The sequence below is a fragment of the Spea bombifrons genome, chromosome 3, assembly GCF_027358695.1.
Source record: "Spea bombifrons isolate aSpeBom1 chromosome 3, aSpeBom1.2.pri, whole genome shotgun sequence".
NCBI classification, from domain to species: Eukaryota; Metazoa; Chordata; class Amphibia; order Anura; family Pelobatidae; genus Spea; species Spea bombifrons.
Window position 1 is genome coordinate 117,080,975 of NC_071089.1, and position 21,143 is coordinate 117,102,117.

Consider the following 21,143-nt stretch of genomic DNA (forward strand, 5'->3'; position numbering starts at 1 on the left):
GGAAATGTATAATACTGTTTCATTAAAAAATAATAATAATAATAATAAACCTAATTTAAATGTATTTTGTGTTTGTTGGGATCTCTGACGTTCATCACAATCCTCGCTCTTCTCGGGGTACGGGAGAGCCCCCAAAAGTCTTGTTGAAGCCTCAAAGGAGAAATTTAGATTATTTAGGAATTTACCAGATTGAGGACGTTTTTAGCCGGATCGGAATCGCTGAGGCAAGAGCATTTGTCACCGAGACTTTCTGGAAGGCGGCGGGACGCTTGCCAGCTGAACACTTGACTCACTTCCTCCCTCTCCGCCTTCCCCGGGCGTCCCAGCGCTCGCCTTCCCCCCGAACGCACAGAGTTCATGTGAAAAGAGGTGTCGCCCTGACCTGACGCGGCTCATTCCCGGCCGCCGTGTGCCGGAATCTGAATGATGTATCAGCCCGGTCTCCGCGTTCACTTCCTGGTCCCGTGAGCGTGCAATCAAAGGGCAAAAGGGGTCACGCTCCTGGGTGTCTGGGGTAAACGGAAACGTCCCGTAGCTATGCCCTCCATCATCTTTCAGGAGGACCGGTGTTAAGATGCACTCTATAGACCGTTTTACCGGTAAACCATGTGTCTCTGAGATGCCAAGGGCTTGGCTGAGCGTCATAGGAGTTCCAGAAATCTGTCTTCCCTAGGGACCCCAATGCGAAATGCATGAATGGCAGCCATAGTGTCGAAGGTCTTGTGCCCGGCTGAACGCTGCATGGGCAGCAGGTTTAGCGGTTGGACTGCAACTCCCATAATGCTGGGCCGGCACAGACCTCATAGAAGGCGGAAGATGCACACATAAAAGATTTCTCATTAGAAGAGATTCTCGCCTAAAAACTAATATTGTCATTCAGAAATGGTTGGGTTTTTTGTTTAGTTGATTATCAGCATCTCTAACATAAAAAGCTTTCTTTAATACCTTTTAGTATGTTTGCCTGTGCTGCTTCTGCTCGAAGTCCATTCAGTGTATCTACTACCCTTTCCGTAAAGTGTAATTTTCTCACATCGTATATCTTCTACCCTCTAGCATGATATTGAATTTTATTTTAATATTGTGCATTTCTTAGCATTGCCACGCCACCGACCTGCGGGGCGGCTGAGAGTCATGGGGGGGGGGCTGACTCTTTCCTATTTCTCCAAGACGGTCGCAGCCGCGCTGCCGAACTTAAAGGAAGCCCCCAACATGTAGCGACCTCCTGCTTCTTATTAGAGCTATGTAACCAGAGGTGTTAACCCTTTGTGTGTCAGTACCCAGCTACGTTTAGGTTGTAAGCTCTTGTGACCGGCTCCGTCGCACGCGCATGTATCGTGCGGACCCGTCCGCGGTGAGGCAAGGAACCAGGTTATCCGGGTCGTGCGGGAAAGCTCATTTATTTGTGACGCACATCGGCACATGTATTTATTTAATTATGTCATTACAGCAGCTATGAGCCGATCACCTGCAGCCTAATCCCTGGGCCGAGACCCGCCCATCACACCTGCCCATCACACCCGCTCATCCCGTCGCCCTGCGTGTCGCTGCAGAGCCCCACGCTTAGCGCTCTCTCCTTGTGTTCACTGCTGTGCGGCATCCGCCCCCCCAAAAAAAAACATGGTAATAAAAATACAATAAGTATCAGAAGTTGAAGAAGAACCTGCTTTTATCTCATTTTGCCCCAATAAACTCCCTTTATCTGGAGCCGCCGTCGCTGTCAGTCATGTGATATTCTGGGTGACTTTCCCGGCTCAAACACCGCACTGAGCTGATGCTTTATGGCGATGCTAATGAAGTCCGTTCCTCCATAGACTTTCACTAGTCAGAGAGTCCAGCTGGGTGATTAAGACTGAGCCGTTCTATTGTTCCCCACAGGCAGTATGATAAGGAGTCGGGGGGGTAGTAGATCGGGGATCAGATAACAGAGCGAGAATCATACAAACGGCTGATATGCAGCTGCCTGAAAACTACAATTGGGGTGAAAAAAGAGAACCTTTTTGAAGACTTGTTTTAGTGTCGGTAATAAAAATATTAGGAGCCCCCCCAGTTCTTAAAGCGGTAAAACAGCCTGCAGAGCTTGCACTCGGTTGAGCCGTGACAGGCCGGCGTCTCGCTTAAGGTCATGAAAAGATGACATGGGAATTTGCACGGCTTATCTCATCACTCTGCAAATCCTTCCTTTAATTGCCTCCATCGCTTAACAAGTTTGAAATTACCTAAAATTGGGCATTTTCGTGTCGTAATAACCCCCCCCCCTCCCATCCTGCTTATAAGAGGGGGAGAAAGTGTTTTTATTTTTTTTTATTTTTTTTATGCACCTCTTAGTGAATCTGCCCCACAAATTGTTTCTAAATTCCCATGCATGTGACCCAGGGGTAAAAACGTGGCCGTGGGGGGCAATTAGTGGAAGGGTCGTTCGTATTTAAAAACGTGAATAACAAAAAGTACAGCAGACACCGGTTTAACCCCACCGTGCATCTTGTTATACCCCGGGCCCTGAGTCCTGTAATATATAATATCATTGTTACAAAGGGCCGGGGGGCTTCTGCGGGGGGCAACCTGAGTCTGGCCTCTGTGTGACCCGCTTTGGAGATCCTCGTGATTAATAACGTTCCGCTTTTCTAACAGGGAAGGACCTTTCGTGCCGCAGCGACACCGACCTGGCCTGCATCTTTGGGAAACGAGAAAAGACTAAGAAGGCTTCTCCACAGGTACATATATTTTTTTTATTTATTTTTTTTTATTCTGTGCAAATTCGTTTAAATCCGTACAATGCCGGATTTACATTTTGATGTTTTGTGGCCACTCGTTCGGACAATCGGCACATTTAATAAAAGGGGAGAGATAGTATAACGGGGAGGAATAATCATGCAGGTCCTGAAAACAAGACGTGAAGATTGTGTTCACTCAAGAGCAAAACTGATCAAGATAGACTAAGGTAACTCGGTATCTCCGGGTTGGAGGAGAAATGTTAGAACAAGAAGCCAGAATCTAACACTAGAGGGTCAGAGGCCGAGATGGAAAGTAAGGAAGCTTTACTGTACAGAGAGGGTGGTACATGAGTGGAACAGCCTCCCGGCAGAAGTGGTAGAGGGTAATACAGTGAGGGTATTAAACATGCATGGGATAGACGTACGGCTCCTGAATGATTAAGGTTAGCGTGTAAAGCACATCGTGTGTTAATGACGAGCGGGGGTCTTCAGAAGCGTGTCGGTGTTCTCGCTCTGTTCATGGAGGGATGTCGGGAGCAGCTGCACAGCCGGGGCTGCAGCTGCCCGGGGAGAGGAAGCGAGGAGGAACGCAGGAATCGGCCACGGCTGCCTCGTACCCAGAAATAGAAGAAACACTCGTTATTTTCCGTGGAATGTGTCTGATGTCACCGGCATGCGCATCGCTGTGACATCACTTTGACATCACTGTGACATCGCTGTGACATCACTGTGACGTCGCCGGGACAGATGTAGAAGATAAGAAATTATTGCACCAAACGGAACAAAATGAGTCGCTCGAGATATTTACCGCGAGCATAAACTAACAGTTTACAGCAAACTCTCCTGCTGTAAAGACTCCAACCTTAATCAGTCGTTGGTCTCGTCTTAGATTCAGGAGCCGTATGTCTATCCCATGCATGTTTAATACCCTCGCTGTATTACCCTCTACCACCTCTGCTGGGAGGCTGTTCCTCTTATCTAACCCCTCTCGGTAAAGTAAATGTTCCTTTATTGCACCAACATTTATACTTCCCTTCTGTCTATGTGTGTGATATCCCTCCTCTCTGAGCTCTCTTTGTGTTGAGGTTAGAATGAGTGTGAGTGTGAGCTGCTATTATCACGCACTGGACTCAGAGTCGCCGTGTAACCGGCCGGAGCTCTTTCTTGGCAGGGTTGGATTATCTGATTTGCGATCTGGTGATTAATGCTCGGTCTGCTAAGTGCGCTCGCCCCGTCTTAGCGCGTTTCAGGGCGCTGTAATAACGGCGTTTGATTCATGGAGGGTCTCGGCTCGCCCCCCCCGCCCTCTTCATTTGCATACAATAGCCGGAGCGGTGACACCGCTGGAAACGTACAATCTCCGCTCGATATCTCGATCCGATTGTCTGCCGCCCCCCCGGTAACCCAGATCCCGCGAGTCTCCGCGCCGTCCACCATTTAACCCTTTTGGGGAGTTCCAGTGTGGGAGCCGGCGGGGGAGGCTCTGGTGATGTTGTATTGACGTATCAAGACGAAACTAACCCTGACTTACGTACCGGCGCCTGAAGAGTTGGGGTCTGGTTTAAGGTAGAATTTAATACTTTTGGTAAAATTCCATCGGTGGAGCGTCTTCCACGTTAGAGGGAAGTCTGAGCTTTTGGACGGTGGGAAATTGGATGTATTGGGATTCGGTTATAGCCGATCTCCCCTCGTCGGCATCTCGGGGGCCCTTTAAACAAGCAGGGGCCCTAAGCAGCTCATTATGGCAGTTAAAAGAAGTCAAGGTCTTAAATCGTGTGCTTAAACATCTATTTTTAATAATCTGTGAGTATTTGGGAAGGTTAATGAAACGCTTTCGCTCGCTTGGCTCTGGTGCTTAGAACCTTTTCATGCCCATTCTAATTCTTTGTTGTTTTTTTAGAGGCGGATATAAAAAAAAATATTACCGGTTACTGGGCCGTGAAGCTCAGACCCGCTGGGCTTTAACACGTGCCGTTACTCTTGGGCGTTCCCCCGTTAATACTCCTGTACATTTCAAGCGTGGTAGATACACGTCCACGCCTTCCAGGTGTCTGTGGCTCTGTCCGCAAAATACCAGGTGTGAAGTAACCCTGTCTTCTTCATACGCTGGGTTTGCCTGGCATTCCCCGGGGCTCCTGAGCTAGAAATAAGAGGGGGAGGAATGTTTACTATTCCACATGAAATGACATCACAGTGCATCTGAAACTATTTTTTTTTATGAATATATTTTAACTAAAATTGTAATGCGTTGTAGTTTGTGCGTCCGTCAATAATCAATATATTGTTTGTATATATGGACAAAAAAACAAAATTTAGTTCTCACTCGCCCCCCTCTCTCACTCGCCCCCCTCTCTCACTCGCCCCCCTCTCTCACTCGCCCCCCTCTCTCACTCGCCCCCCTCTCTCTGGTTTCTCCACCGTACGCTTCCGTTAACCAGTCCTCCCGGAGCTCTTCTGCAAAAGCTCCGCCTTCTATTGGAAGTGCTCCAAAGAAGCCAAATTATGCAGATGGATTCGCGGAGATAGAGAGGTACAGATGGGGGGGTGGCGGGCTTGTGCTGAGGCTCCGCCCCTTTGCGGGAAGCTCTTGCGAACAAAAGCTGATACCGAGGAGTAGCAGATGAATGAAGACAAGATGCTTTGTTTTTTTGGGTTTTTTTTTTCGGACACTCTTACAAATAAACAAAATTGGCAAATTTTGTTAAAATTTAAATTCGTACTAATATAATAAAATTTTATTATTTCTATATTTTTTATGGGCTCCTCATTACAGCCCAGAAGGAATAGAAGAAGAAAACACATGGCTTTTATCGCCTCGCACTTCCTGGAAGCCTTCTCCTTCATAATATTTTTCTTATTCCTTTTTTTTTTTTTTTTTTTCTCCCTGTTTCCTTCCTCCATCCAGCTGTGTTTCCTGACGGAGTCTTATCAGCGATATGGATTGGTGACCCCGGCGCGGTTACGGCCTGGAATGCTAGCCTGGCTTTTATTTATAAGGTTACGGGCCGCTGCGGCAGGGAATTACAGGAATAGCAACACGGGTGACCTCACCGCGCACGTGCGTTAACCCTTTCATACCCGCACGTTTCATGTTCTCCCCAAACAGCGCCCCGTAAAATATTCTTCTAATCCAAACATGGATAAAAGCTCGATTATTTCTTTATTTTTTACCAGCGTTTTTTAAATAATCCCGGTCTTTTCTCACGATAAAAGTAGACTGTTTGGGAACTATAGGTTTAATTTATTTTTTTTAAGCTTTTTTTTATTTTATATATATATTTATAAGTTGACGGTTGGTCATTTTGCTGGGACGGCCGGTTTCCGGGCTAGAACTAGAATTCCATCCAGAGAATGTGACCGTTAATCATTGTGTCAAAGTATTCTCTGCCTATTTGATTAACCCTTTCTGTGCCGTGCGTGCCCACACAGGGGTTAAAGCCTCTCATTTTTCCGGCTCCTTGTTAGCGGGGCGAACGAAGCCCAGGGGGGACCCCTCGGTGATTTATATCTCCTTGTTTCCGCGTCCACCGCTTTTCCCGGTGCTAAAAAGAGCCGAGTTGGCTTTAATGCGCCTCCTCCGGCGAGTGCTAGCCGGAGTAAAGCGAGCGGCAGCGGCGTGTGAAAAATTGGCCTCCGATTGGCTAATTAATCAGTCCGAGGGATGACACGGCCCTCGGCGAGAGGGACCCGCTGCGGAGGGGAGCCTGGCCGGTGATAAATGGCTTCCCAAAGAATTCATATATCAAGAAACGTCGTGATTTTTAACAAGGCTGCTGGATGCTGATCGCGTTTATAGCGTCTGCTTTTTGCTTCCTTGGCCTTTCATATAGGATCTATACTGCCCGGGTATACGTACATAGGATCTGTACTGCCCGGGTATACGCACATAGGATCTGTACTGCCCGGGTATACGTACATAGGATCTATACTGCCCGGGTATACGTACATAGGATCTATACTGCCCGGGTATACGTACATAGGATCTATACTGCCCGGGTATACATACATAGGATCTATACTGCCCGGGTATACGTACATAGGATCTATACTGCCCGGGTATACATACATAGGATCTATACTGCCCGGGTATACGCGCGTAGGATCTATACTGCCCGGGTATACGCGCGTAGGATCTATACTGCCCGGGTATACGCGCGTAGGATCTATACTGCCCGGGTATACGCGCGTAGGATCTATACTGCCCGGGTATACGCGCGTAGGATCTATACTGCCCGGGTATACGCGCGTAGGATCTATACTGCCCGGGTATACGCGCGTAGGATCTATACTGCCCGGGTATACGCGCGTAGGATCTATACTGCCCGGGTATACGCGCGTAGGATCTATACTGCCCGGGTATACGCGCGTAGGATCTATACTGCCCGGGTATACGCACATAGGATCTGTACTGCCCGGGTATACGTACATAGAATCTATACTGCCCGGGTATACGTACATAGGATCTGTACTGCCCGGGTATACGTACATAGGATCTATACTGCCCGGGTATACGTACATAGGATCTATACTGCCCGGGTATACGTACATAGGATCTATACTGCCCGGGTATACGTACATAGGATCTATACTGCCCGGGTATACGTACATAGGATCTATACTGCCCGGGTATACGTGCATAGGATCTGTACTGCCCGGGTATTCGCGCATAGGATCTATACTGCCCGGGTATACGCGCACGGGATCTATACTGCCCGGGTATACGAGCATAGAATCTATACTGCCCGGGTATACGCGCACAGGATCTATACTGCCCGGGTATACGCACATAGGATCTATACTGCCCAGGTATACGTACATAGGATCTATACTGCCCAGGTATACGCACACAGGATCTATACTGCCCCGGTACACATAGAAGCTCTTCTATTTGTTTTTCTTGTTTATAGATAAAAATGATTGAAGAGAGCTTAGCACCATGCGCGTCAATGGAGCCTGGCTTACTAATCGCAATGGGATCACTAAAATCAGTCGCATATACGAGCTGCCGTGTGCTACCCGCCAGTAGAAGCAGGTTGGTGAGGAGTCTCACTTTTAACTTGAATTAACCCTTCCATGACAAGGTTTTCACACCCACCATTGCCCCCCCCAAGTCCTGTATTTTAGTACAGATAGGGCTTTTTTGATTACATATGCACGTGTAAAATATATATGTAGATTTAGTATAAAGTGTGTGTGTGTGTGTATATATGTCTGTCATCTACAGGTTAGGTTCCATATTTTGCATGGGTGCGCAGGCATTCCTTAGTGATTGGATCACTTCCGATACATTTAGATCCTCCCCCGGCGTGCTCTGCTGAAGGCAGGAAGTGTACCGCAGTACGCTCACTGAGCATGCTCAGTAGAATGCAGGTGCTTGCCAGCTGGCCATAGGCTATATCTGATCACTGATATTTTGCGTGTTAAGAGATGTGATTGGCTTCAGTGACTTCAGTCGGAGTTCTAAAAAATATACTATTTCAAGGAGTTTTCATTTCCATAAAACTTCAAGTGACAAATTTTTTTAGTAAAAACCCTGTGATAAACCCCCGTGCTTTACATGTACCGAGCCGAGTTCATTCGCTTGCTATAAAGTACGGAAAATGATCTTTTCAACCAATGGAGTGTTCCCAATAGATGCGTCGCTACGCTGGTTGCTACGGTGATAAGAACACAATGTTCGTTAAGGACTTTTTTTTTTCTTTCTTTAAATGCGAATCGTGCTGGAAGTGAACGTGTTAATTAGGATGTCTTCGTAAGCTCTGTCCTTGGGTGACACGGTTTGTTTTCCTGCGTGTCCCGTGGATGCGATGACGCAGCCGGAGGGGATAGGTGACCCCGCGCAGCGCATGCATTGGTGCCGTGTGCAGGGGTGGGGGGCGGGTCCCACGTCGCCCTCTCTAAATGCAGCAGGTGTGTGACAGCACGTCGTCCGTCAGACAGCTCCCCACTTAACCCGACGGTCACGTCACTCCGGCAGATTTATGGCTCCTTTCTCTCCTCGAGGCGACCAAACGCAGAATAGAGAGGAGTTCATTGCCGTTTATCATCAAACTTTCCTCTCTTTATATCCAACCCCATCAAACCTGAATCAGTCGTTGGTCTCGTCTTAGATTCAGGAGCCGTATGTCTATCCCATGCATGTTTAATACCCTCACTGTATTACCCTCTACCACTTCTGCTGGGAGGCTGTTCTATTTATCTACCACCCTCTGAGTAAAGGAAAACCTCCTTACATTCCATCGAAGCCTCCAACCGTCTAGTTTTAGTATTGGAGCCAACGAGTCCATGGCATAGACCTTAGCGGGTCACAGAAAAGCAACACAAACTTTGAAGCCATTAGGTTTCTATGGCAACCACTCGTCAGGACCTGCTTCTGTTTCACGTGACAACTTGGTGTTCCCTGCAAAAAGGATTTAACCAAAATAAGTACATTTAGCAAATATGAGATTGTTGCACGTTAACCCTTCTAATGCCGGGCTAGCTACTGCTTTACCTCCCCCTGTGTGGCCGAGCCGGACGGACCTGTTCCTCGCCGAGTGAAACGGTGAAGGAACCGGTCGTTTCGGCTCTCGCTGGGGGGAAACCTCTGTTTCTGTGCGTTCTGCCGTGGCAACGGTCCCCAGGAGCCGTTTGAGCGCTTGGGGCCACTAGCCGTTTTCTCACCCCCGGGCGTGTATGAGAGGAAATTGGTCTCTTTGTCAGTCCTGTCCGGGGTGATTGATCGTTATTAGCCATTCAGCTGCCGGGGCGCAGGCAGCCATGTAGCTTTGAGTTAATATTTAGTGAAGCGTCGCCGCGCCGGCTTCCTTTTTTTGTGGCAACCGACTTTTTCCGGCGGCCGTTTTGTAGCAAATTATCTGTGTCAGAAGGTGGCAAAGCTTTCTGCTCCAATCAAGTAAATCAGACCCTTTAAAACAACTGTTTCCATGGCGATTGCACTAACCGGGAATTAGAAGGCACAGGCTATGGGCAGCAGCTGTAATAGTGCGGCAGACCCCCGCTAATGAATTTGGGCAGTCAGGTCCCAAAAGTGTCCTTATCACCACGGCAACTAATCTGAAACTAGACGGTCAGAGGCTTAGACTTAAGGTCAGGAAGTTTTGCTTTACTTAGGGGGTGGTGGATAAGTGGAGCAGCCTCCCAGCAGAGGTGGTAGAGGGTAATACAGCGAGGGGATTTAAACACGAATGGTATAGACATACGGCTCCTGAATCTAAGACGAGACCAACGACTGATTAAGATTTGCGTCTTAACAGCAGAAGAAACGGGCGACTAGACGGGGGCCGAATGGGGCAGATTCTGGCTACCAAACAGAAGACATTTTGTCCACTCCATAAAGGAGTTAGAGATCCAGGTCTTCTTGGCTCATTTGTTTGTCACCGGGGGGGGGGGGGTTGGGGGGTGGTAATCGCCGCCTCCTCCCTTACCGCCCCGATGGGGTCAGGTGGGCGCTGCGCCCGCGTCTCATAAATCTCTTCCTCTGGAGTGGAACGAGAGAGCGCGTTCTCACATTCCGGGGCGGTTTCTGGGTTAATCGGGTGAATGCCGTTACTGGAGCGGTCAGGCTGCCTGTAAATCATGGCGGTCGGCTCCTTGCCACTGGGCAAGTCACGCTGTAGGTCACTTCATGTACAGAGCGTGGAGGGGGCTGTTACACGGCGGGGGTCCCGGGACTGTGCTCATCGAGGTTAACACAGAATCCGTGCAAAATAATGTAATATACGGAGTGTCGAGGAAAGAGCGCAGTTCTGGGCTAGTGTTATAAATGAAGAGCAGTTGCCATGGAAACCAGCGGAATGTTTCTGCTGATTTAATATATATTTTGTTTGTGCCCCCATGCCATCTCTCTCTGGCAGGCGGACAGGTATCTGTCCCGTTGGCAATAAGCCCGTCTGTCCTGTCGCGCAGGAGCCGGCCAGACGAGTCACCTGAGAGGTCACACAGTAGCCGGCCTCGTCACGGTGCGTTCAGCGCGCTGTTTATGCCGTTCCTCCTCTGACAGCCATTCATTATCGCGGATACCCCCCGGGCACCGGGCCGCGGCGACTTTCTTTCTACCGTTGGGTTTCTTGGTTACCAAACTGGAAAGGAATGCGGAGTGTTGGGCCTGATAAGAGACCCGCTCGGAGCTCCCCGCGTGCCAAGAAACACTCCCATCTCTACTGTGTTTCCGCTTCACCGAAACGAACGTCTCCCAGCGCTCCCTGCAGCCCCCGCCGGCTTGCTTTTCCATAAAGGGTTAAATGGGCATTAAAGGGACACTCCAGCCATCACAACTCTTTATGTGTATGATGGCTAAATCCCCCCCCCCCCGCTGGAAGCAGATGTATAGAGCAAGAAGCATCCCCTTTACATCATCGCTGCATCCCCTTTACATCATCGCCGCATCCCCTTCACGTTCTGATGTCACAGAAGATGCCAACAAATGCAAACAAGTTAAGTTCATTGCGGTTGGAGCCCCCCGCGTATCGCCCTCCGAGGGGGTTACACTAATTTATATATCTTTCTTCTAGCGTCTTAATTAAGGTCTCCGGAGGTTCGGCAAATACATCCGCAACGATGAATGGCCATTTTTCTGCTTTTGTTCTGTTTTTATTAACCGCTTCTTAAAGTCCGCTCTAATTGGGTCCGCGAGGACTCCGCGCCTCGGACCGTCAACCGCTTCGATCCATAAAAGCGAGGCCCTTCCAAACTGATTTATTTGACGGTCTAAACAATAAAGCCGAGACCCCCGCTTGGCAGAAGATTAACCGGCTCTGATGGGTTATTGACATTAAATATGATGTTAAAGCGTTCGGATTCTAGGGTGGGGGGGAAACGCACGCAACGCGCATGTTACGTTATCAGTTGGCAACGTGGTGGTATTTCAGGTTTGTAAAAATAAAAAAATATATATTTTATTCTGGAAAAAATTAATAAAATAAAATAAAAATAAAAATCTAATAAGAGAAGAATTGGTGAAAGATGCGGTTTGACGTCTTCGTTACGTCAGGGCTGGACAGTTGATGGGCGTCAAATCTCATCGGCCCCCCTCAAGCTGGAAAAGCCCACTTGCCCAACGAGGCGTTGTGGCCGTTATCTTCAGTACAGCACGGAAATATCCCACGCCGGAGCCATTTGGCTCGTCCATTCTGCCCATTCTTCTCCTTCTATAGGACCCTAAACCTTTACGTTTAATTGTAGCGCCCCCAGTAGCGCCGTTACTATGGGGAGGGGGGGCTGAAAATGAACAATAACACGATCTGAAGAATGTGAGAAATGCCCGTTTCTGACGGACGATGCGATCCTCGATGGCCAAATCCAAACAAAATGATGTAGAGATTGACTGTGTTTATCATCTGGGGTCTTACTACGTCCGTCGGAGAGAGAGCGTCAGGAAGCCTCCCCGAGGGGCAGAGGAAGCGTCACCACGATGTGACCTTCTGTACATTCAACATCGTCTCTTATTGTATGGAATTCTTTGTTGTCGTGATCTTTTTGGACCGACTTGAAAGTTCTCGAATTGTCGCGTTAGGCTTTGAAGGCTTCGTGAGAAGCTGCGTGTCCCGGGCGGTTTATTCCGCGAGTAGGGCAAATTCTGGACATTTCTTTCCCCCTGTCTCATGGAAGCAGAGACTGCTCTGCGGAGTGTTTCCCGTAGGAATGCTGTGCCGAGCTTAATATCGTTTAATTAAAGGAGCCTCACTGTAAAAAAACGACTGCGAAAGTCCCTATAACGTGGGGTCCAACCCAGAACGCCCGTCGGTGGTAAATTGCCCCGTCTGGCTAATCCAAGAAGACAATAGAACGGAATAGACTGTTACGGAACGCTGTTCCGGTATTGTTCTAGGTTATACAACTACATATATGTCTGTCTAGAATCCTTTGCTCTGCATGTGTATAACTTAATTGTAAGCTGTTCTGACCGCCCTTGTGCAAGTTGTACGGCGGGTGGCTTCTGCAGCAGTGAACGTTTGGGTTATGATGTCATAGGATAGTGTCGGAAATGAATGGAGTTAAAATATGCCCACAATTCTTAGGGGTTAATGCTTTTAGTTAATGAGTTGGAAATGAATCTCTATCCTGGAATATGTCTGCCATCACCTCACTTCCCAGTATCGGGTTTGGTTGCCACTTCCTCGTTTGGCCTATGAGATCACAGGAAGTGATTTGCAATCTGCTCTACAACTTCCTGTTCAAACAGCCGCCATTACAAGCTGCTCAGCTTTTTTTCTCCAGCTGGCAACCTCTGTAAGGGTCGGGCAGAGTGGGGGGGGGTACAAAAATCCATTTTATCACCTTAAAAATCTCTTAACTCTTGAAAATATTAGATTTTATACATTTTTAAATTATCAAATTAGTTTTGACAAAGAATGAAGTTTATTGGGGCTTTTAAGGCTGTGGAACCCAGTGATGCCCTCATACAGAGGGACTGTCGAAACGGCAAAGGGACGCTTTGTACGTGTTTCTCCATATACGCATTACTGCAATTCACTTTTAACAATGAATTGCTAATTATTGACCTTTGGCTCGCCGTCGCCTCCTGCCCTCTTTCCAGCAGACTGTTTGCGTGTTGCCTTCACGGGCCGATCGCGAGCGATTCCACCTCACAAAGAAGAGAACGGTCTGCTGGATTTTCTGAGAAACTGTGTCTGTTTACAGAAAGGCTTACGGCCGTTCCCCGAGCGGGCTGGTTATATCGGGAACGTGTTCTCCGCGGTGTAAGTCGAGAACCTTTATGACTGCAGGTGGCACCTGAGGAACCGTGATGGAGATCCCCCGCCAACTGCTCCGAGCTTCGTGAATAGATACAATTTCTTAAAAGTTGGTTTTAGCAAAGGCTTTTTTTTATATTTTAGTTTGAAAATTAGACTTCTGTCCCGTCTTCTTCCTCGCTCTGGTGATGAGGCCTCTGATCTCCAACCAGGAGTCAGTGCGAAAAATGGCGGTGTCGGCATAGCAACCAGTAGTCTGCAATACTATTACATCCGTTTCTATGGCAATATTTATTATTTATCGATTTGTATAGCACCATCCATATTCCGCAGCGCTGTACAATGGATAAAGGAGACATAACTAGTAGTGTGTCGCCTAACAACTTGAACGACAGCTGAGGAGGCCCTGGTCAAAGGAGCTTACAATCTAGATGAAGGTGGGGTATATTACACACAGGCTAAATTAAGCGTTACCTTTTATAACCCAGTGTGTTCTACAGGTTTTTTGTGTTTTTGTTTTTTTTTTTTTTTACATTAGAGATCCGATATATTTTTTGGTGGTAGTAATATTTTAATAGGTCGGGTGGGGGAAGCCACTTTGGTCTCTAAATTCCATTAAGAAGAATGATGTCCTGAACCTGCTATCAGGGATACATTTAGGTTTTGGGGGTCGTTTCCAGCGCCAGGGATTGTATAAAGTTCTTGGGGCACAACAGATGTTCTCCCCACCTGGTAATTTTCAAAATATGCTTAGGGCCCTTAAATTATAAAAGGGGGGGGCTCTTTTTAGATATGAAGGAACCCCTAACGGAGTGGCTCGTGCTCAGATATATTACATGCCGTGACCCTGATCCGCATTTGGAAATATGTTTCCTGGCTGTAACCCGCTCCAGAAGAGTTAATGAAGATTCCGCGTGTCCTGTTGGCTTTGTTCTACGTGACCTCGCTGGTTCTGGAACCTGCTTTCCAAACACGGGTCAACATCAGAGACTCCCTTTTTGGGGATATAAATATTCCATTTCTGGTTCCTGACCTCTGACCCCCATTCAGCGCTCGGCTTCTTTGATTTTTGTTTTTTCTCTGAGGATGCAGTTTCTATTTTAAGGCGGCTTTCGTTGGTTTCCATAGATGATGATCCAGCTGGGAGCGGGTGTGAAACCATATTCTAGAATTCACGTCACGATTGGCAGCTGGATCGTTTGCGTCCACAGAAGAATTTGTCGTTGTGAATTTTTGGCTGGAGTGTACCTTCAACAACAAACGATCCAATCAGAGTGCGCAGTACTGCAACACAAGCGTTACATTACTGGTACGCCATCTCTACACATTAACCAAGACCTAAAGAAACCATCAAGGTGAAGAACAAGTTAGTGTATTCACTAACTCAAAGAGTCTGTAGGAGAGACGTTCATCACACCTGCCTGACTTCACTCACATTATGAAAGGGGCTGACTTGGACCTGGATAATGTCTTGAACAGTCTCACCGATTTAGCTTTGCATCTCCCTTCATTAACTATACATTGTACAGGGCCAGTTCAACCCTTCGTGCTGGAGACGCTTATTGGGCCTTTCATAATAGGAGTGAAGTCAGGCAGGTGTGATGAACGTCTCTCCTACAGACTCTTTGAGTTAGTGAATACACTAACTTGTTCTTCACCTTGATAGTTTCTTTAGGTCTTGGTTTCTTTACCCCCCCCCCCCAAATAATTATTTTGTTCTTCACAATCTCGGTTTGGTATCAGAGAAACCAAAGTGTTTTCCTTGCCGAAAGGGTTAAACCGCGCCGGGCCGCCGAAGAGCTATATAGCACATGTTCAGTAGCTGTGAAGCGGGGGGCTTCCTGTTTATGCTGATAGGAAGACTGATTCAGGAAAGCCATCCCGCCAGTATCTTGCGATATACCCGTGTGTCCGTGTCCATCCCATTACCTCATTGGGGGAAATGAGGCATGTTAATGTTTTCGCCATGATTCACCGCTCCGCCGGCGATGCCTCCACCTCCTCTCGTCAGGTTTGAGTCACTTTGTCGGGTGTGCCGAGCGACACATCTAATCAGCTGCTAGGCCTGCAACTTGGCCAGCTACGAAAACAAGATACGTGTCCCCCTCTTATAGAGTCTTGAATTTTTACTTTATATATTTTTATACAATGTTCGGCGCCATTTGTGATGGAAACGTATAAAACAGGCAGATGGCTTTATATATATATTTTTTTAATATAAAATTTTGGTGCCCCCCCCTTTATATAGTCCTTGTATTTTTTTTACTATTATTATTTTATTTTCGGCGCCATTTGTGATGGATTGGGAACATATTAAATCTATGGCTCGCTTTTATATAGTCTTGTATTTTTTTATTATTCCTTTACACGCCATTTGTGATGGGAGTCTATAAAATGGGTGAATGGCTGTGATTTCTCATTTAGTCGATGTCGTCCCCAATTTTTTTTATTTAATTAGATTGATGCATTAATATATTTTTTCTATTTCTCAAGAATAAGTATAATTTAGTATATTTTTCTTATTACTTCAGATGGCTCCGTTGCCATTTGAAAAGTGAGACCGATGTGGGCCGAACCTTTATAAGTAAGAATAAGACGTTGAGCCAGTATGGAGTAGGCTAAGGGGCTAAATAAAAATGTAGGTTTTCACAGAAGAACTGAAGTTTAACACTTTGCATGCCATAACATATTGCAAAGTCTCTAAACATCCAACCCCCCCAACATCAACATCTTTGCTTTTTTTTTATTATTATTTATTTTACATCAAGGCAGAGCTGCTTAATTGAGTGATTTTTGCTTTGTTTGGGCTAGTTTTCTTGGGGTTTTTTTATTTTTTTTTAAAAGCTTTTTATTGCCAGGTGAATCAAATCATGGTTCTTTAAAGCATCGCGTAGATGTTACGGTATTTTTTTCCGCTGGCCCGATGTACCTGCGCAGGTAGTGTGTACGTGAATAGCGTGTGGGATCGGGGGGGGCTTCACCACGCCTCCCCTGGTGCCAGTGCCAGAAAATCTGTGTCCGTTTAGGGAGGAAACATTCAAAAGCTGAACTCCTTGAGGTTTGCGGCTTCCTAGTTGTGGGTGAAGATTATTTCCTGTGAGTAAAAACCACATGAGACGGTAACCTGCTGACCCCTGACAGAGGAAGAGGATGCACAATGTGTTACCGAGACTCGGATCGTGTGTGTGTGACACTCATAAAAACCATGAAAAACATGGAGCGTTAAAAGTCTGCTTTGTGGAAATTATTGCACTAATTAAAAAGGATAAATATCCAAAATATGGTATCTACCACCCTCTCAGTCAAACATCTGTTATTTCAGTAATTCAGGTACTCATCTGACTCTGGAAGTAAGCGATCATCAACTAAAAACTGTATTACCTGAACTGCATAAATCATGAAAACAAGAAACTTTTCCCCATACCTTTAGAAACCCAGCAAATTATTTTATGTTTATACGTGCTTAGCTAAAACTTTCAAGTCGTAAGACAATGAAAATATAGTGTGTGTTTTATAACTACTGTTCAAAAAAATATAGTGTGTATATACCGTATATAACTACTCTTTCTGGCTGTAACATAATCACAAAAGGGTTTTCTAACAATCAATTATCCTTTTATACTTAAACTTGGATCAGCGAACACAACGTGCTATTGGAACACAGGAGTGATGGGAGTGATAAAGGGCCATTGGAGCACAGGAGTGATGGGAGTGATAAAGGGCCATTGGAGCACAGGAGTGATGGGAGTGATAAAGGGCCATTGGAGCACAGGAGTGATGGGAGTGATAAAGGGCCATTGGAACACAGGAGTGATGGGAGTGATAAAGGGCCATTGGAGCACAGGAGTGATGGGAGTGATAAAGGGCCATTGGAACACAGGAGTGATGGGAGTGATAAAGGGCTATTGGAACACAGGAGTGATGGGAGTGATAAAGGGCCATTGGAACACAGGAGTGATGGGAGTGATAAAGGGCCATTGGAGCACAGGAGTGATGGGAGTGATAAAGGGCCATTGGAACACAGGAGTGATGGGAGTGATAAAGGGCCATTGGAGCACAGGAGTGATGGGAGTGATAAAGGGCCATTGGAACACAGGAGTGATGGGAGTGATAAAGGGCCATTGGAGCACAGGAGTGATAAAGGGCCATTGGAGCACAGGAGTGATGGGAGTGATAAAGGGCCATTGGAGCACAGGAGTGATGGGAGTGATAAAGGGCCATTGGAGCACAGGAGTGATGGGAGTGATAAAGGGCCATTGGAACACAGGAGTGGTGGGAGTGATAAAAGGCTGTTGGAACACAGATTTCTAAGTGACCCCAAACTTTTGAACACATGTTATATATATATATGCTCCTTGCATCGTTCCGATTATCTTCCGCTCCTACTTGTATGTTGGACTCTGGTCAGGCATTTGGTGCGCATGATTTTTCCGAGCCGGACGGTTTAAATTCCGCATTGTCCCTTTAAGTGCTCGGCGTGCTCCGTAATTGAAAGCTCGGGTATAAATCACTTTTCCTTTAACACGGGCCGTTAGAATATTCTAAGCACTTTCCGTCCTCCGCACGCCGCCGGGCCGTCTGTTTATATTTTTTGCAGATATTTCCGCAGACGCTCTCTGTGGGGTGATTTTTTTTTTAAGGTCCTGCGTTGGGACCACCGTTGCCCGTGTCGGACTTCCCAGCCTCTCGGCCGCAGAGTAGCAGGAAGCGCTGATAAGACCCCCGGCGTGCAGGAATCCATCGGCTTATCAGCCCGGCACACGGGGTCCCAAAGTGCATCCTTTTCCTGAAGAAGGGGACAGGAGACATAAACCAAGTGACACTTCAAACGGAGCCTTAAAGCCGTCGCAGCCTCGCGCTCCGTGGGAGTGTTAGTGGGGCGATGCTGCCCGGCCAGGGGGGTCCCGACTCTCTGCCTCATGGCGTGAAAAACAATGTGAGAACCGCAAGGTCATACTGGGGGCTTGGTTAACCCCTACAATGCCTGGTGAATAAAATCCTCTTCCTTTCACATGCCCATCGAACGCCCCCCCCTTTATACATACAGAAGTTTAACACCACACTGTCTTTAATTCCTTAATCATGTTTACGTGTGCTGGGTGTCTATTCCATATATCTACTACTCTTTCTGTAAAGTAGATATATGCCTGTAATCTGTCATCAGATGAATTTCGAGTCCTCTATATACAGATAACGATCAGGATGGGGCTCGAAGTTTGAAACGTGGTTTCTTCTTTTCTTTCCGCCGGGCAGAGGCTTTAGAGGTCGCCGTGGTTTGGCCTCGGGCTGCGCTCTCCAAGTAGTGATTTATTCAGGTGACGGGGCCCCGCAGGTTCAGTAACCAGGTTCAGCGGCCGCTTTGTTGACTCTCTTAAGCTGTTTTCCGTAAACCTCCTCGGGACGTCTCCCCCAGCCTGTTGCCGGCGATGTATAGTTACGATACAGACCGTTGCCATGGTAATTGTGTTGCGTTACCTCTGTTTATTCGGGTTCTTACTCCAGCTCATCAGGAATTATTATTTTTTAGAAAGATACAAGTTTCCCGCATTGATCCAATCGGAGGGATCGTAAAAGAGCCATAAGGAAGAATAAAATGACAGGTCGGCTGAAGGTGTATTAATGAAGCGAGTGCCGTTAACGTATCACCAACATAATCGTGGCCTTAAAAAGGGGGGAATGGGAAAAAAAATATTTAAATCATAAATTTTATCATAAGTATATTATGATTTTGGAGAGAACCCATAATCATTTGTTCTTTCCTTCTCTGCCCTTGAAATGTGGTGGAAGTTTTACTTCACAGAGAGGGTGGTAGATAAGTGGAACATCCTCCCAGCAGAAGTGGTAGAGGGTAATACAGTGAGGGTATTAAACATGCATGGGATAGACATACGGCTCCTGAATCTAAGGCGAGACCAACGACTGATTAAGGTTTGAGTCTTTACAGCAGGTGAAACGGGCGACTAGGCGGGGGCCGGATGGGGTCGATCTGCCGGCAGGTTCTGGTTTCCTCTCTGCTGTAAATGGGTATTTTCTGATAATATGGATAGTTTGTCGGCGGGGAAAGTGTGTAAGATCTTTGGGTGAGACTTGGAAGCGCGTGGTTTTGCGTTTGCCGGGAGCGGCGGTGTTCCCGGCGACCTCTTTCTGGATGGATCCGTCGGGATGTCCCCTTCGGAAAGTCTCTGGGGCGCCGTCAGGAGTATTTAGCAGGCTGATGCCCGCGGCTCGTGTGTCTGTTTTGTCAGCTGTGTTACCGTAACTGGGGCTGGGAAAACAGGAAAGCCTCGTGCCATCGCTGCTCGAGGATGCGACTTCTGAACAGGGGGGGAGGTTAACGACTCCCAAAAGACCCCAAAATGCACACAAGCCTTTGGACCGCTTCCAGAGCGAAGCCCGAGCGCCTCCAAGGAACTCTGCAGGAAAATCTGATACACTGCTGCTGCTGGCTTATTGGGTTGGGAGCGTCGGGGGGGGGTCAGTTTTGGGACCGTACCTAATGTTTTATTCGAGATGTTACAGAAGGTCTTGATGGGGAGAGATGGCTTTGGGCGGATGGGGTAGACCTTCCCGATGAAACAAGTCAAATGACAAGTGATTCACGTGAATTAGAAGAGCGAGTGAGTGCGGCCGCCGCAGTTTAACGTTGTTAAATGTAATGCCGTGCAGCGAAGCATCGGGATAAATGAAGGGGGGGGCTGGGTTATATAGCGAGGGGCATTGATAGCAGGAATAGAGGGGGTTCTGCCCCCGTATCCAGACATATTGACATTCTGGGGGGGGGATTAATGGAGGGAGGATAAAGATTATCAGGAAAGGCTCAGGGATCTGGGCTAGGGGGGGGGGAGACATTTAAATACATAAAGGGGTTTAACAAAGTACAGGAGGGGAGTTTATTTTAAATGTTGGATCAAGAAACCAGAATCTAAAACTACAGGGTCCGAGGCTGAGATGGAATATAAGAAAGTTTTACTTTGCTGAGAGTATGAAAGATGAGTGGAACAGCCTCCCAGCAGAGGTGGTAGAAGCAGTTTAAACATGCATGGGATATGCATACGGCTCCTGAAGAATAATTTTCTCGTGTTCAGGAGGCAAGGAAGAATGGGCCAACAGATACGCCGAATGATTTGTGACGTTGTGACGGCCTCTCCTTTGTAACGCTCATTGGGTTTATATGTTAGAGGCGATGCAGCATTCAAGCTTTGCTTCCCATCGCACCTGTTTAGCCCATCACACTTGTTGCCCCACCCCCACCCCCCGACCTAAAGCTCACTCGTTAAACATATACGTTATTACACCGGCAGGTTTTTGCTTGGCATTAATCCTGCGCAGGTAGTCGCCCCACCGCCCCGTGGAGCTGGTACCGAAAGCGTTCTGCGGACGTGGAGTCACAAGACTCGCTGACCTGGATCTTGACATCACAATGGGATCGTTCATTAAACCCCGACAGGCTTGGATGAAGAATTCGCTCCATTTCTTAAACCTCGCTGACCAGCGACTCATCCTGTATTTTACCTTTCCACAAATGTGATGAAGTGCTTTAGCCTGCGCAAGCTCCAGGACACTGGGTTTTTCCTCCCCAGATAGAGATATAATATGTGTGTGATATATAAATGTATTCACGGGGTCGCTCTTTCACGCTGACAAACGCTTCACTCTTTTACCGTGGAAGCTGTCGGCGACGCTAAGCCGCTAGTTCCCTGCTCCCGATCGCCGGCGGCGGGCAGGGACCGGATCATCT

At 47.3% G+C, this 21,143-nt stretch overlaps 1 protein-coding gene across 1 annotated transcript in view; it reads left to right on the forward strand.

Annotated features, from left to right (window-relative positions):
* PINX1 (PIN2 (TERF1) interacting telomerase inhibitor 1) overlaps nt 1-21,143 on the forward strand; it is a 37,736-nt gene that overhangs the window by 11,307 nt on the left and 5,286 nt on the right. Inside the window, exon 6 of the mRNA XM_053460949.1 lies at nt 2,629-2,711. Within this exon, the coding sequence (XP_053316924.1) occupies nt 2,629-2,711 (83 nt within the window). The remainder of the gene's footprint in view (nt 1-2,628; nt 2,712-21,143) is intronic.